This window comes from Glycine soja, chromosome 14, assembly GCF_004193775.1.
Source record: "Glycine soja cultivar W05 chromosome 14, ASM419377v2, whole genome shotgun sequence".
Classification (NCBI taxonomy): Eukaryota; Viridiplantae; Streptophyta; class Magnoliopsida; order Fabales; family Fabaceae; genus Glycine; species Glycine soja.
The window spans coordinates 45,109,108-45,126,079 of NC_041015.1; the positions used below are offsets into that span (position 1 = coordinate 45,109,108).

At 31.8% G+C, this 16,972-nt stretch overlaps 1 protein-coding gene and 1 long non-coding RNA gene across 2 annotated transcripts; both read left to right on the top strand.

Moving 5' to 3' along the window:
* Positions 1-373: 373 nt before the first annotated feature.
* LOC114384256 lies at positions 374-1,856 on the top strand. Its single transcript, XM_028343911.1, has 2 exons — positions 374-745; positions 1,099-1,856. The coding sequence occupies exons 1-2, from the start codon at positions 524-526 to the stop codon at positions 1,549-1,551; spliced, it is 675 nt and encodes a 224-aa protein (XP_028199712.1). The 5' UTR covers positions 374-523; the 3' UTR covers positions 1,552-1,856.
* A 14,152-nt stretch (positions 1,857-16,008) lies between these two features.
* On the top strand, positions 16,009-16,849 carry LOC114382946. Its single transcript, XR_003660365.1, has 2 exons — positions 16,009-16,198; positions 16,317-16,849. It is a non-coding gene; the product is annotated as an uncharacterized LOC114382946 (long non-coding RNA).
* The last annotated feature ends 123 nt before the right edge of the window (positions 16,850-16,972 follow it).

The following is a 16,972-nucleotide window of genomic DNA, read 5'->3' on the forward strand; positions in this document are numbered from 1 at the left end:
TATCAGATATAATATTTTCTAACAAAATAATTCTATTTAAATTTCTCTTAATCATTATGTTTAATGCATGTTGATTGATATTTTTACCTTTGACTTAATTAATACCCATTGGTTAAAGTTTCTCACATAATATAATATAACAAAACTTTGATGTGTAGGCGTGGAGTTACGTATCAAGGGTCCTTTAAAGGTGAAATCATGATTCATTTATGATATGATCTTCACCCCCAACTTTTCGCAAGAGTACTTTAGAAGCAGAAAAAAGTGCATGAACCCATTTTTCCTTACGCAAGAATGAGGTAATACTAGTAAAACCGAACTCCTAGCGTTTTGATCTAATAATAATACATAACTTCATTACTTAAGATGTGAAAATGTGTACTATGAAAGGGTAGCCAAGTTGGAAAGCAAGTTGGTAAAGACCTCCAATTTTGACACTTCCACCTCCCAAGTTCTGCCACCTACTATATAACCACCTCAAACTCATTACACATTTCGCTCACTCTCTTCAATATTGAAAGCTATGGTTTCCTTTCACAAAGCTTTGGCAGAGATCCCAATAACAGAAGTTCCACCAGAATTTGAAGCTCCACCAAAGAAGAGAAAGTGGGAAGGGGAGACACTCACTGAAGAATTCTTCATGCATGATCCAACAGATGAGAAGAGAAAATCCATCTTTGATATAGAGCTACATCTTGAGACACCATTGCCTTCACATAAATTGCAACAATACCTCACTATTCAGGTACAATATATAATAATATGTTGTCTTTTTATTTTTTGATAGACATATAATAATAATATGTTGTCAAACTTTATACAAGGCTATCTAGCCTTTTTGTTTTGGTTGAACTCAGTTCTATTTCTTAGTCGAGAGTTAGAGATTAGTTCTTCGACATAGTGAGATTCATTTAAAGAATTTTCTTTCAATAGATGTTACACATATGGATATGAGGATGAAACCTTTTACTACATGTTTAAGAGACACATATATCTGTCAACTACATCACACCATGTGTAGATAGAAATATATCAAGCTTTGTATTCTTAGTTTGGTTCTCATAAGTTGATATAATGTTTCATATTATTTTCATGCAGTCAAGGCAGATACACTTGTGCAACACAGGGATGACTATGATGAAAACACAGGACTTTGAGAGAAACTCTGACCCTAAAGTGCCATCACTTGGCCAAATGAGTCTAGACCTTGAGCTGTCACTGAAGAAAAAGGAAGATGGTTATGACACAGATGAGAAGAAGAATCATGGTTCCACAGGGAGTGCTTTTGGAGAACGTGATTTGATGATTGAATCGAGCAACAAGTGTAAAAAGGATGATTCGTGTGTTTTAACTCGATCTCCACAATGGTGGCTATCATCAGAGGGAGATGATCACAAAGAGATGATTACAACGGTTTGTATGAGGTGTCACATGTTGGTAATGTTGTGCAAGTCTTCCCCAGCTTGTCCTAATTGCAAATTCATGCACCCACCTGATCAGAACCCTTCAAAATTCTTGAAGAGGAAGAAGGTCCAGCCTCTCTTGTGCTAATTAACTAGGAATGCACGTGGTGCAGATACACGGTTTAATTGAAAATTCTCAGGTGTATGTAGCACATGGTCCAAGCTTGTATTATCTGTTTAATTACCCCTTGAATATATGGTCCAAGTTTCTTTATAGTTTAGTTGTGTTCATTAAAAACAAGGGGTACGGTGGTAATTAACCTACTTCTACGTAGTGGTGAATTTAACTGTTAGGATGAGTAATGGGTGATTCATGAGAAACTAACCTAATGTTATCATAATCATATCTATGTACATATATATAAGTGTTAATGATCATCTTAAATTTATGTATGGTGTTTTGCATATAATAGTAGAATTTAGCTTGGTAGGTTCCTTCAGGATTTGAAATTAATTGCATGACCATTTTCTCTGAGGGCTCTTAATTAGCTCTCATAACAGCACGGTCCTTCAAGTTGTAACAAATGTTTCTCTGTATTATCATTTTCTTTTCCAGCAACGAGAACCGAGTATATTCGACATGTTGCATGGTAACTTGTTTTCAATCACGCAAACTATTTTCGTATTAATGTGCTAAAGAGTTACCATTGTCATTCAGTTAAGTTACTAGTTATTTCCATTGTCTTCACTCTCCATGTGTGTGATGAGTACAGTTCAAGTGAGTGGAAAAGTTAGATACTGAACTTGAAAGGTTTCTTCTTGTTTTTCTTGAGACACGTATATATATATAGTGGTACTTAAGAATTCTTTTTGTAGAATAGAAGATAATTGAATATCAGATAATTAAAAATAAGAACATTATTTGAATATCACTGAAATGAGAGATCCTGCAAGAAAAAGTTATCGGCCGAACATTGAGAAAATGCTCCAGTAATCTCTAAGCATGGTAAAGTTATCGGCCAAACAATAATAGTCTTTTTACAAGAATACTCTCTATAACATTATTTGTTTTTTCCCTCTCTCGGTCGCACAATAATCATCTTGTTCCAAACTTTTTTCTTTCTCTTTTCACATCTTTTTTTGTTAAATATAAAAAAACAACTAAAATATGTGGTGATAGTCGATATATATTTGATTTTTATTTTTTTTATTCCTAATAATTTTTTTCTTTTATTATGTAAAGTTTTTTTTTAATTTCTATCGTTAGAATTTTTTTTTATTAATGATGATATGACAATTAACTTTTTAAAAATACAATGGGGTGATTTCAAAACACCAATATTTATTTAAAATTTTAAATTATAATTTCTAACGGTTTAAAACCGCTAGAATTGACTAAACGAGAAAAAAAAATATCTAGTTGTTTAAACGAGAGAGAAAAACATTATCAACAAATACCCAGATCTAAAGCCCCCAAATCTAGAAAACCCGCATCAAACTTGCAACAGAACCCAAAAGAAAACAAAAAGTAACAGAGAACCCAAGCCACATCAATTACACTATCCTTTGCCGCATGAACGACTATGGCGGTGGCGTTCGGAACCGCCACTGATAGTACGAAGATGATGACTCCACCCAAAATGGAGAAAAGACTATAATTAATGACGGCAAATGAATATCTGAAATATAGCATTTGCATTAATCAGCTTACGTATGTTATACTAGTAATTTCTATTCATATTAAATGCGTATAGGGCGTTAATGTGTAGCGTCATGCTCATTTACGTTTCTTGCTCCATAAATTCGAGATAGTAAAGTTAATAAATAGTTAATCTTCACATATTTGACATTAAACAACCCTAATTTATTGCTCCACTTTCTATGTTATACTTTAGGAGCAAGAGATAATCGCGAGTAAAATGAATCCTCTTTCCTAAAAAAATACTAATAATAATGTATCATCTATATTTCAAATTATTTATCATTTAAAAAAAATTAATTTGTTTTAAAATATTAATGACTTAAAAATAAGAAAAATATTTTATTTTTTTAAAATGACACTTGTTTATTTGTTGTATCTTGACTAAATGCTTACTTATGGAGTATTGGTAATGAGTAACTAAAATTCTAATTCTTTACTGCTTTCATATTTTTGTCTACTTTTGAATGATTTTTTTTTTATATATACTCATCCTTCCATTTAAAAGATAAATAATACTCCTAAGTGAGTTGAAATAATTTTAATATAGACGAAAATATTAATCATATTTTTAATATGTTTGATTTTCTCCTAAGTGGTTAAATAAAAGAAACAGAAGGTCGTGAAGTAATGAGAGTTTTTAAGTATAAAGAAGTCTCTTTTGTCAAAATAAAAAAGTATAATTTAATTTTTTTAGCAAGTGTGAATTATGTTAAATGATAAGATAATTTGAAGATAAATGAAAGAAGAATTAAATGTTGAATTTAGACGGATTAAGATCTCAATACTAGTCATTGGTAAGAGCCTTGTTCATAAATTAAAGTCGGAACTCCTTTTGGATGTAGGAAGTAGGAATTACCAAGTCAGCTACATTGATGGAGTCCTTCATCGTCTGAGGCAACGGACACTCCTTTTAATATGTTTGATTTTTAAGCAAATGATAACTTTGAGTAAAAATATAAAAGCAAATGATAATCAAGAACACTGCTTAAGGAATTAAAAGAAAAAAATTGGAAGACAAAAATAATGTATTTTTAACATTTTTCTATGGCATCAACAAGACCCTAATTTTTATGTTAGGATCATCAAATGTGAGACATTGTCTACTAACCGCTTTTGGCATTGATTTGAGCCTTAGGTTTTTTTTCTTCTTCTTAAAAAAGGCATTTTGATGGGTTGAGGAAGACAAATATTTAAAAACTATCTTTCGCCTTGATTCTTAAAATATATTAGACTATTTTAATGTACTAGAACACATAGCATATAAGAGAATTTTGTAAAAAAAAAAAAACACTTATGTCTTCTTGGATAACATAATAATTATGTAATCAAGATAGTAGTATGTAATCGATTTTTTATTGGATAAATAATTATTTTTATCTCTCAATATGTAATTCGTTAACCGAAACTCCTGTGAATAATTTTATAACATATATGCACCTATGCTGATAATTAGGTATAACTATGATATATGATAGGAGGAATAAAATTAAAATTGTCTGTGTTATCTCAATTGATAAATTAAAATTGACATCATCATTGATTTTCCCTAGATATCACTAGATCCATATATAATTTTTTATATAATTAAAATTTAAAAAGAAGGAAAAGTGTATGAGAAAGTTATGTTTTTTCTGTGTATATATAAATAAATGATAAAACTTTCGAGGGTCCATCCCATCCCTGAAAATGCTATGAGGTGTTGGAAAATGGTTGATTAATTTATTGTGGTAATTTTGAATTTGGAAATGCAGTTTTCAGTGGAACTCTGAAACTCATTTCTACTGCATACTTAATAGATGATAGAAAAGCATAAAGCTAATAGAAGATACTATTAGATCAATTCTCATTGTATTGATAAGATAAAAGGATACAATGATATCTCTATATATAGTGAGTGTTGGCATAACAGAAATCTGTTACATGCTAACAAACTAATCCAGCTCATCCTTACAGCTGTCCAAAGCTAATGCAGAAAATCTAGAATATCTACTAACACTAGCTAATACAAATCATACTACATCTTTCATTCCCCCTTTGAAGCTGAGGGTAGTCCAAGCAAACTATGTTTGTAAAAAACTCTTAGCTTAGAACGCAGTGGAAGAAACTTATTTGCAGATAGAGGTTTGGTAAGGGCATCAGCCCACTGGTCTTGAGCAGGGACATGAGCCACAACAAGACTTTTGTTGAGAACTTTTTCTCTCACAAAGAAAATGTCCAACTCCATATGCTTGGTTCTATTATGGAGGACTGGATTGTGAGCAAGAGTCACAGTGCTCAGATTGTCACACAATACTTTAGGGGTCTAAAAAGGGCAGTGCAACTCCCTGAGCAATGACTGCACCCATAACAATTTTGCAGCCAGATGTGCCATGCTGCGATACTCTGCTTCAGCACTAGATCGGGCAACTAATTACTGCTTTTTAGACCACCAGGATACCAAATTAGGGCCTAGAAACCCACAAGCACCAGAGGTGGATCGCCTGTCATCTGGGTCCAAAGCCCAGTCAGCATCACAAAACCCAAGTAAATGCAAAGGCTGCTGAAGGGAAGCTGGTTTAATGAGCAGGCCATGATGTTTGGTACCACTTAAATACCTCAATATTCTCTTCACTGCCTTCCAATGTTCTTCCAAAGGGTTGGACAGAAATTGACAAACTTTGTTGACAGAAAAAGATATTTCTGGTCTAGTTAGTGTTGCATACTGCAAAGCCCCAACAACTGACCTAAACTGTGTGGGATCATCAACCTCATTGGAACCAATTTTAGATAATTTGCTGCTGGAGACCATGGGTGTGGGCATACCATTTGCACTTGTCATATTCACCTTAGCCAATAAATCAGTGATGTATTTGCTTTGTGAGAGTAGTAGGGAACCATTAGGCAAATGTGTGACTTCAATGCCGAGAAAATAGTCTAATTTTCCTAGCTGTTTGAGAGAGAAAACATCATTTAGATGCTTGATCAAAGCTGTAATAAATGAAGCAGAATTTCCTGTGATGATGATATCATCCACATACACCAAAATCATAATATGAAGTTTTCCATGATGAAGAAGAAAGAGACTGGGATCACATTTACTGGCTTGAAAACCTTGCTGAATGAGGGCATTTTTGAGCTTGTCAAACCAGGCCCTAGGGGCCTGTTTTAATCCATAAATTGCCTTATTTAATTTGCACACAAGGGACTTGTCAGAAAACTCAAATCCAGGTGGCTGCTGCATAAACACTTCCTCCTCAAGAGTGCCATTGAGGAATGCATTGTTCACATCTATTTGTTGGATGGTCCACTTGTGAGTGACAACAAGAGTCAAAACTATTCTGACAGTAACAGGTTTTACAACAGGTGAGAAGGTTTCAGTGAAATCACTTCCAGCCTGCTGATGGAAGCCTTTGGCCACCAATCTGGCCTTATACAGCCATCAGAATTCTCTTTTACCCAAAAAACCCACTTGCAGCCTATAGGTTTCCTTGATTCACATGGTTTCACCAGTGTCCAGGTCTGATTTCTCATCAGTGCCTGATACTCTTCCTTCATAGCCTGATACCAGTGGGGAGCAGCCAAGGCTTGTCCAACTGAAGTTGGTTCAAGATGAGTGAGTAATAGGGTAGGGTTCAGTTTAGGTTTAACTATGCCGCTTTTGGCTCTTGTTTGCATTGGTTGAGTATTAAGGGGATTTATGAAGGGTTGAGGGTTAGGAGAGGAAGAAGGGTTGGTAGAGGGAGACATTGCAGGAGAAGAAGATGGGGATATGGTACTTGCTTCTGCCAGATCAGAAGTGATAAGCTCAGGTGCAGATGTAGAATTGTGGGAGGAGGTGTTGGGAGAACTAGACAAAATAGGGGACTGTTCAGATAAATTGTTGGGTTCTGGAACAGTGTTAGGAGAGCCATTGGAGGCTGCATCAGTGGGAGCAGAAGATAGAGGAGTAGCAGATGTGGATTGTTCAGGACTGACTTGATGAATGGGAGTTGGTGACATGAGGGGCACAGTCAAAAATGAGGTGGGAGAAGATTTAGTTGGGACAGAAGAAGGAATAGTGTGGAATAAGGGAATTTGGACTCTTGGAACAAGACATCTTTAGAGATGTAGATGTGGCCATTGGGAGCCAAACACTTGTAGCCTTTATGAGCAGTTGAATACCTTAGAAATATGCATTCTTGGGATTTGTAGTCAAGCTTGTGTGAGTTGTAAGGGCGGAGAAAAGGGAAACAAGAGCACCCAAACACTCTTAGGCAAGAATAATCAGGTTGCTTGTTGAGTAATTTGAAGTAAGGGGATTGATTGTTGAGACTGACACTAGGGAGTCTATTAATTAGATAGGCTGCTGTAACAAAGGAATGATCCCAAAATTTTAAGGGTAAGGTGGACTAAAAAGCAAGGCTAGGCCTGTTTCAACAATATGGCGATGTTTGCACTCAACTATGCCATTTTGATGGTGAGTATGTGGGCATGTGAATCTGTGGACTATGCCCAAGTCATTAAGATACTTGGTGAATGGCCTAAATTCACCCCCTCCATCACTCTGCACACTTTGGATAGGGTAGTTAAATTGAAGTTCAACCATTTTCTTGAACTGAATAAATTGAGGGAGAGTATCAGACTTAAGTCTAAGAGGGAAAACCCACACAAATCGAGAGAAGGCATCAACACAGGTTAGGAAATAGCTATAACCTCCTAAGGACTGCATGGGAGCTGGACCCCATAGATCACAAACAACCAGCTCAAAAGGTTGACTGTAGACAGTGGCAGATAATGATGTAGGAAGTCTGTGGGATTTGCCTAAGCATCAGGCTGAACATAGTTCTGCAGGTGGTTTAGAAGGAACAAGGAGATAACAAAGTTTGAACACCTCAGTGAGAGCATGGTGATGAGGATGACCTAAACGAGAATGCCACAAAACATATTTGTTGGTTGCTATAGACAGAGAGTTATTCACATGCTGAGATGATAAAGAGTCATAAGTAGTAGCATTGAGAGAAGGAAACTTGGAACACATTGAATTATCTTTATTCATGAATAAGTTTGTAGTACATAGAGAGATACAATTGTATGAGTCATTTTCATTGGCTACAGAACGACATAAAGAACTACTACTACACTTATTGGAAGACTCAGCTATGCAAGAGTTGAGACTTGGTGGAGACTTGGAAATTTGTGAGGCAGGAATAAGAAATTTGTAGAGACCATCAGCTCCCACTAGACCACGTAGCAGAACTTCAGAAAAAGCCTGAGATTTTACAACACAAAACTTTGGGTGAAACTCAAAGAAAACCTTATTGTCCTGAGCAAATTTGCTAACACTCATGAGATTTTTAATGATGTGAGGCACGAGTAAGAGATTCTGTAAAGTGAGTGACATGTGAGGGTAGTTTGGTAAAGGAAAAGGCATAGAACCAATAGAGTGAATGGACAAACCTTGGCCGTTTCCCATAAAGACTTGCTCAGTTCCAGGCACAGAAGTAGAGTCAGACACATTTGATGGATCAGGAGTAACATGATGGGACGCACCTGAATCAGGATACCACCATTGATTGCTGAAGCCAGCATCAGTGCCTGCATAGAAAACCTGTGGCTGAGGTGCACGAGGAGAAGCAGCTCGTGGAGCAGCATAGCTAAAGGGAGGTTGATACATAGGTCGTGATGGCATCAAGAAGGGATTAAAGGGAGCTCTTTGAGGCTGATACATCGCAGCAGCAGAATTGGAGTAACGATAATAACAAATTGACGCATCATGTCCAGATTTATGGCAAATTTGACACTGAGTTTTGCCAAAACGACCACCTCCACGGCCAAAACGACCACCTCCACGGTTAGAACGTCCACCACGTGAACCATAGCCATGATTCTCAGCATTGGCAGTTACATGGCTTGTTCCCTGTGGAAAAGCGTTAGTGCCAGCGCTGGATTGATCAGAAGTAGCCGGCGACAACGGTTGCGAAGCCTGAGTCAAATTGACCGTCACCGGCTCAGTGAGAACAACTTTACGATGCTTTTCCAATCGCGATTCATGTGCCAGTAGTGACGACTCAAGTTCGTCAAGTGAACCGACTTCTTCTTTGTTGTTGACGGCGGTGACAATGGAGTCGTATTCCTCAGGCAGTGCATCAAGCACAATCTCAATTAGGTTACGGAGAGGAACGGGATCGCCAATCGAAACCAGTGATTCACTGATTTCACGGACACGGATCATCAATTCAGCAATCGTAAGCGTTCCTTTCGTAAGACGGCGTAATTCCGAGCGTAGTTGACGAGCTTTGGTGGATAGAAGTGTACCAAAGTACCGATGAACCTCCATCCAGACTTGCCAGGCATGTTTGCAGTCGACAAGTTTGGGTAAAATTGAATCGGAGATGGTGGATAACAGCCACGTGCAGATGAGTGCATCTTGCTGTTCCCAATCGGAATACCTAGAATTGGCATCATGGAGGGACGAATCAGAACCAGACGATGGCGGTGGTGGAATCACCGGTACAGTGACAAATCGTTGCAGCCTGTGGCCACGAACAACACCATCAATTTGTTGCTTCCACTGCTTGAAATTCTTATCATCAGGCTTGACAGAGATAAGATGAGGGAGCTTCACTTGCGAAGAAGGAAAAAGAGGATCCATGGAAGCGAGCTACTGGATCGAAAAGAAGGCTCTAGATACCATGATAGAAAAGCATAAAGCTAATAGAAGATACTATTAGATCAATTCTCATTGTATTGATAAGATAAAAGGATACAATGATATCTCTATATATAGTGAGTGCTGGCATAACAGAAATCTGTTACATGCTAACAAACTAAGTCAGCTCATCCTTACAGTTGTCCAAAGCTAATGCAGAAAATCTAGAATATCTACTAACACTAGCTAATACAAATCACACTACATCTTTCAATAGAAATTGGGATTAGTTCTGCAAAATAATGTAGCTCAAAGCAGGAAACACTATAAGCTTATGCCTACTGAAGAATCAAAACTGAAATATTTACTTCAAATTAGTTTAAGCAATGTACTTATCAAGATTTGGAGCTACTATGACGTATGAGTTAACCGTCGTCAAAATGGACTCGAGTGATCTTTGTGATGGTGAATGGTACTCGAATAAGTGTGTGAGTGAGTAGTATATGAGTGAAAAGGTGAGTTAATTAAAGTGAATAGAATTTTGTAAACCAATAGGGTATCTAGAAAAAAAAATTGTTGTCGTAGAAGGATGCAATAAGTTAATGAAGTGATTTTGTTCTCGCCGTATGGTTTTGTTCTGGCTGCATACTACTTCAAGGATGGAAATTCTAACTTGAAGGCTAAGGCATTATTGCTTATCATGCGTTTCCTTATTCCTCTCTCTCTTACGATTCTATCTATTACTGTTATTTTATGATTAATATAAATTATGTCTCAATTTAATTTTTAGATAATTACATTTGTTATATATTTAATAATTATTTATACTTTTGATTTGATACAAACACAACTTTTTAAAATTTACTTGATTTACAAAACAAAAGCACAACAGATCATCTATGAGTGTGATAGAATTGAATGAGAATCTAAATGTGATTATTTAATTATTTTTTTTATTTTTATTATATTAATAATTAAAAATAGTGAAGGTCACAACCACGGGTAATAATATAAATAGGGAGTAGATAATAATGTAAAATTATAGATAGATAAGAAATTAGTATTTAAAAAGAATATATCCATAATATGCACTTAGTCTTGAATGATTTTTAAAGAGAATTTTCGTTTTATTTCAAATGGCACGTAGCGACTTTTATTTCCAACTTTATATTGATAGAAAACTTGACCTCGGATAATTAAATTATTAAATGAATCTTTGCACAAGAAGAAAAATAAAATCAAGGCTAGGACAATAATAATCACTAACATATTAATCTTAACTATAAATTAAAATTAACCTAATCGTGTTATCTCCAAATCTCTAAATTCATTAAAAAGTAAAATTTTATGCCAATATCAATTTTTTAAGTATAAAATATTAAATTAAATAAATATGAAAATTTATAAATTATTTCTTTTTGTAAATCTTTCAAAATTATAATTTTAAATTTTAATTAAATTACTAAAATGAAATTGTAAATCTCTTAAAAAATATTAAAAATTAAGAAAACATGCAAATTTTATAATATATGTGAATTGGTGATTGATTAGTAAGTATTTTCTACCTTTTAAGTTTTTATCAATATATAATTATTGTATATTTATATTAATATATCATCAAACTAAATATATGCATAATATTTAATATATTATAAATTCAAATTTATGGTTTTTTTTAAAAATAAAAATTATTAACAACATTATTTGTATCCATTTTTAGTTGAGCTATTATTGATCATTTTAATTAAGTCCAATAAATTAAGTTTAATATTTTAAAATATTTGTTATTTAATTTTAAATGATTTATTTTAAAATTTTGATTTATCATTTTAATAAAAAAACAAATATATATGTTATTCAATCTAATATATAAAGAATATTTTTAAATATTCATGTTTCCGATATTTGTCAGCATTAATTATTAAATGATTGTCATTGTTTTCTCATGAATTTAAATACTATAATTTTTTTAAATGGTGTTAAAATTCATTTGACTTTTCATGTCTCGCATTCAAAAAATAAATAAATTCATGTCTCTTGGTAACTATAAGAATAAGATTAAAACTAAGAATTTATTAAAAAGTGATTGTTAGTACTATTAATTAAAAAAATCGAGTGTCTGGTTCTTGAAGGAAAACATACATTAATATTTTGGGTATCTTATTTTAATAATAATATAATATTTATAATTGAACTTACTATTAACATCAGTATTAATGATCGTTGGGTTTTGATTGGTTGATGCATAAGAAATGAACAAAATTGACTTTGTTGTTGTTGATTTTATTAAGAAAACTGTTATGGTTATAAAGCATGACGTATATCACGCATGTAAATGTATTGGGATCATCATGATTAATTAATATTTGTATTAAAAACATTAGCCTAATTTTTTTTTGGTATAGGAACAATAGCTAATTAATTGTAAGTAAATTTTAAGGGGTTTAAAAAGTGGAAGATATAATAGCTACTTTTAGAGAGTTTAAGTGCAATATAAGTCAAAGACACTTTTAAATAAACATTGCAACAGTCAAATGCAAGCACTTTATCTTATATATATATATATATATATATTAAACTAAGTATTTATAATAGAAAATTAAGTATTTCTTCAATTTTATATGAAAGAGGATTTACTATTTCAATATTTAAATAACAAATTATTAACAAAATAACAAATAAAAAATAGCAATATATTTAACAAAATATTCATAATTAGTGCTCGTATAATATTAAACAGTCTTATATTATTCTTTATACATTAAAAAAAGGCATCAAATTTATATATGTTATTTATAATAGTTGGCCCTAGAACTCATTATTACGTAGGAAGTTGAATTCGAATTTAGGAATGTGTCGAAATATCAACTTTTCCCGGCCGTCTCACCAATAGGGCATTCTAAAATTATAGAAGGTTTTAATTCGTATTTTGAGTGAAATATTATTCAATGTAATTGTGAAATTATACAAGTATTTAATAGCTATGTAATGCATTCTAAATTGGTTTTATATTGTTATATAATTATAAATTATTATTTGAATTTAAGATAATTATTTTAAAAATTAACAATAACATTTTTCCCATTATATAATTTTATTATAATAATTTTAATTTAAATATATTTTTTATGTCTGGATCTTTCCAAATTAGTCTTGGGGTTAAATTTTGTTACAGTAAAATATTTATTGATATTTTATTTTATAAACACAGAAAATATGAAATAAATATAAACTTAACTTATCAAATTAGTTATATAGTTAAATTTGTAAGAGTATTTTATCATTAAGTTATAATATTTTAAAAAATATTTAATAATAAATTATATTTGTTGATGATCAATTTATTTTTAAATTATTTATAGGATTAATTTATTGTACTTTTAAACATTTAGGAATTAAATTTGAATATTTTATAATTCATGTAATTTGATTATTTATCCTAGTTTATCATATAAAATATAACACATTGATGAATTTTTTATATATAAAAACAAGTAAATAAATTTACACTAAATTTACGGACAAATTTTTTTACTAATTTTTTAAAAAACCAAAATCAATGTTTCTTTTTATAGAATTAATATATATTTAATTTCATTACATAAAATACAAAATGATTTAAATTTTTTTATATCAAAATTTTCTTCATTTTTTTAATTTGATTAAATAAAAATTATATTTTAAATAATTATATATTTTATTTATGTTATGTTAACTGATATTTATATTCATTCATCCCATGAATATCCATATTAGGGGTAATTTATTTAAGTTTTTATTTTTATTTGAAGAGACAGTTATATATTTATTTGGATTGAAGTTTCTCGTAACGGATAAAGATTCATCTTTTTTGTTGGCTGTCTGACAGATTCGACAAATAAAAGCTCATATTTCAAAGCTAAATTTGCATGCTGAAGCACTGGCCATGGAGTACAAGCAGAAAGTTAGTAACCGTGTGGAATAAAATAAAATGATCTTGGTTGCTACTAGTTATAATTTATATATAGTTCAGCAGTACCAAGAACAAGAGTCCTTTTTTTTAAAAGACATACCAAGAACAGTAGTCCTTTTTTTTTAATTGACAAATATTAGTTCTTAGTATTATTAGTTTTTTACTAACATTAGTTTTTTTAATTTAAATTTCATTAAAATTAGACTTCTACACTAACTTCTGGAAGGAATTAAAGACCAACAACTTTATTATCATCATAACAATTACCATGTCAAGCATTCAGTTGTATATGAACAAACTTTAACATATAAACAAAATATAAAATTAATAAAACATCATATGAACATGAACCAGAGCTTCAATAAAAAAAAAAAAAAGCCACTGACCCGTTTGCAGTCCGATCAAGACCGCATTAGCTTCTTCACCAACAACTCATCTCTGATATGCGCGCTTCTTCCCTGCAACCACGATTAGCAAACATCACCATTAACAGAAATTATATGGAACCCGCGAACTTAGATAATAACAGCACACAAACCCCTTAACCAAAAACAAGCTTCAAATAACCTTAACCTAACAAAGTTTGTAAGTCACTAACAAATCTCTTTCTTCATGAAACTTCAACCTGGGAACTTGGAGCGATGAAGTTGACCTCGTCCAGTTCAATGGAAGAAGGCTCAATGTTGAATGCCAAAGAAAGGACCAAGCAGAAAGGGGAAGAAACATGCGCTAGGGTTCAAAGAAAGGACAAGCAGAAACACAGGCTAGGGTTCAAAGAAAGGACTTCGTAGCAGAGAGGTGAACAAGCTAGGACGAGATTGCGCGATTTTTTTTTTTTTTTTTTTTGAAAATTACGACGGTTTTTTACTAAAAACCGGCGTAAATTATAAGAAACATAACATTCTAAGGCGGTTTTCAATAACCGTCTTAGAATGTGCGTCCTAAAATGCCATTCGTAACACAATAATTTCAAAAATGTCACCGCACCACTTATTAAAGCGGTTCCTTGTACAATTCTAAGGGCTTTTTGTAGTAGTGCTAATTATATTCTATCACACATGTAACTAAGGGCAAATGTATTCGAATAATTAATTTCTTTTATCATCATTAATTGTTTGATGTTAAAAGACTCTTAAATATTTATATTCAGATTTAATATATACAACTTTATATGATTAGTGTTTAAATTTTTTATATCAAAATATCTTTCATTTTTTTATTTGAATGTATAAAAAGTATATATTTTTTACTGAAAAATTATATTATTTTAAATTGTTATATATTATATTTTTGTTGTGGTAATTCACGTCAATATTCATTCGTACATATCCACCAGGACAAATTCATTTGAGTATTATTTTTTCTATATTTATTATTTTTTTATGTCAAAAAACTCTTAAATATATATATTTAATATAAATAAATTTTATATAAATGATATTTATATTTTTTTTATATTAAAACATCTTTCATTTTTTAGTTTGAAAATATAATTTTTTAAATTATTATATATTCTATTTATGTTGTGCTAATACATATTTAAATTCATTATCCATTGAAACAACTAAATTTTTGTAATCAAAGATTTTTTTATGTTAGAGACTCTTATATATTCATGTTTAAATTTAATTTATATAATTTTTATATGAATGATGTTTAAATTTAAATTTAAATCAAAATATCATATTTTTTAAATTTGAAAGTATACAAATTATATTTTAAAACTATTAAATTTAAGTAAAATTTGTCATATTCTTTATTAATTATTTATGTTTATTTTCACATCAACTTACATCAAATGAATATATACATTAAATAACATGCAAAATATATTTAAGATAAAATTGTAACATCAATTTGATAAAAGAAAGATAAAATTATAAATTTAGTCTTTCTAATTGTCTCTAATTTGGATTTTGATTCTCCTTAAAATTATTAATGTATTTTGTTCTTTTTTAACTCTTGGTCCCGAAATTTAGATTTAGACGTTGACCATTACCATTGAATGTTGACGATCATCTGATTACCGAATGACAACAACAACGTATTAACGTAAATCTGAACTAAGAGACAAGATTACTAATTGGATAAAAAATGAGGACATAATACATCAATAATTTTAAAGGGATCAAAATTGAAATTGAAGATAAATAGAAAGAAAAAAAAATGTAATTTTACCCAAAAAAACAAGAAAAATTATCATATTCTTTAACAGATGTCCACATATATTATTAAACGAAATAAAAAAATTAAATCCAAATAAAAACATTCAAACTCTCTTTTATTCAAAAAAAAAAAAATCTTAATCTCACGGGGTGAAAAATCTAATTATTATTATATCTATCAAAAGAAGAAAGCTGGCGTGGGAAGAGAGAAAGTTAGTTACGGCTGGTGGCATTTTTCATTTGAAAGCGCAGCTGCAGATAGAGGAAACGGAAAAGGGTGCCAAATCGGAAGCAGCGGCCTCACTGCGTCGCTGTGCAAAAGCTGCATTGCTTCTCCATAGCTTGAATTCCCCAATCTCCCAAAATCAGGTCCTTATTCTAAACCCTAAACCCTAATATATATCTAAACCCTAAACCCTAATATATATCTCTCTGTGTGTTTATGTTTTCCTAATTAATTAATTAATTGATCGATTTGTTTTATAAGTGGAAGAGGGAAATCCATGACCTGAAAATTGAATTGCTGAAGGAGCGTTTCATGAGGAAGAAGATGAAGCTCTGCGCTATCACGGAGTTGTTCGTTCAGCTCCTCTTGTTGCTCTCCGTTTGTAACTTCGTCCTTCTCTAATTTCTTTGATATTTTCCTCTGCGTTACGACTTCAGAGAGTGCTCTTCTTCCATGCTATGTTCTACTTCCGTTTACGCAGCTTTAAACTGCTTTAGCTCGTTGATGACCGTAAACGAATCATTAGTCGTAAAATCAAGCGTTTTCGTTTCTTCTCAAGAATCACGGCATTTGTACATGTCAATGGATCATGTCTTTGAATTGAATCGGGTTTTGAATGTGTTGCTCTGATTTTGAATGTGAGTAATGGGCGTTTGATTTTTCGTCGTCGTTAAGTGAATGGAATGACGGAAATTTTAGTTGTATTGATTATTATCACTGGAAGCCAGGTCGCTAGAAGTCTAGAACTTTGACGGTTGGGCCTGATCATTATGATTTGTGATGTTTTTGTTGAATAACAGTGACCATGTATATAACTTAAACTCTTCGTACTAAATAGTAGCATAATATTTTTCCTTTCTTTTGATTTTAGAGTTTAACTTTCGTAAACTATAACTGCAGGTTTTTTTATATTGTTA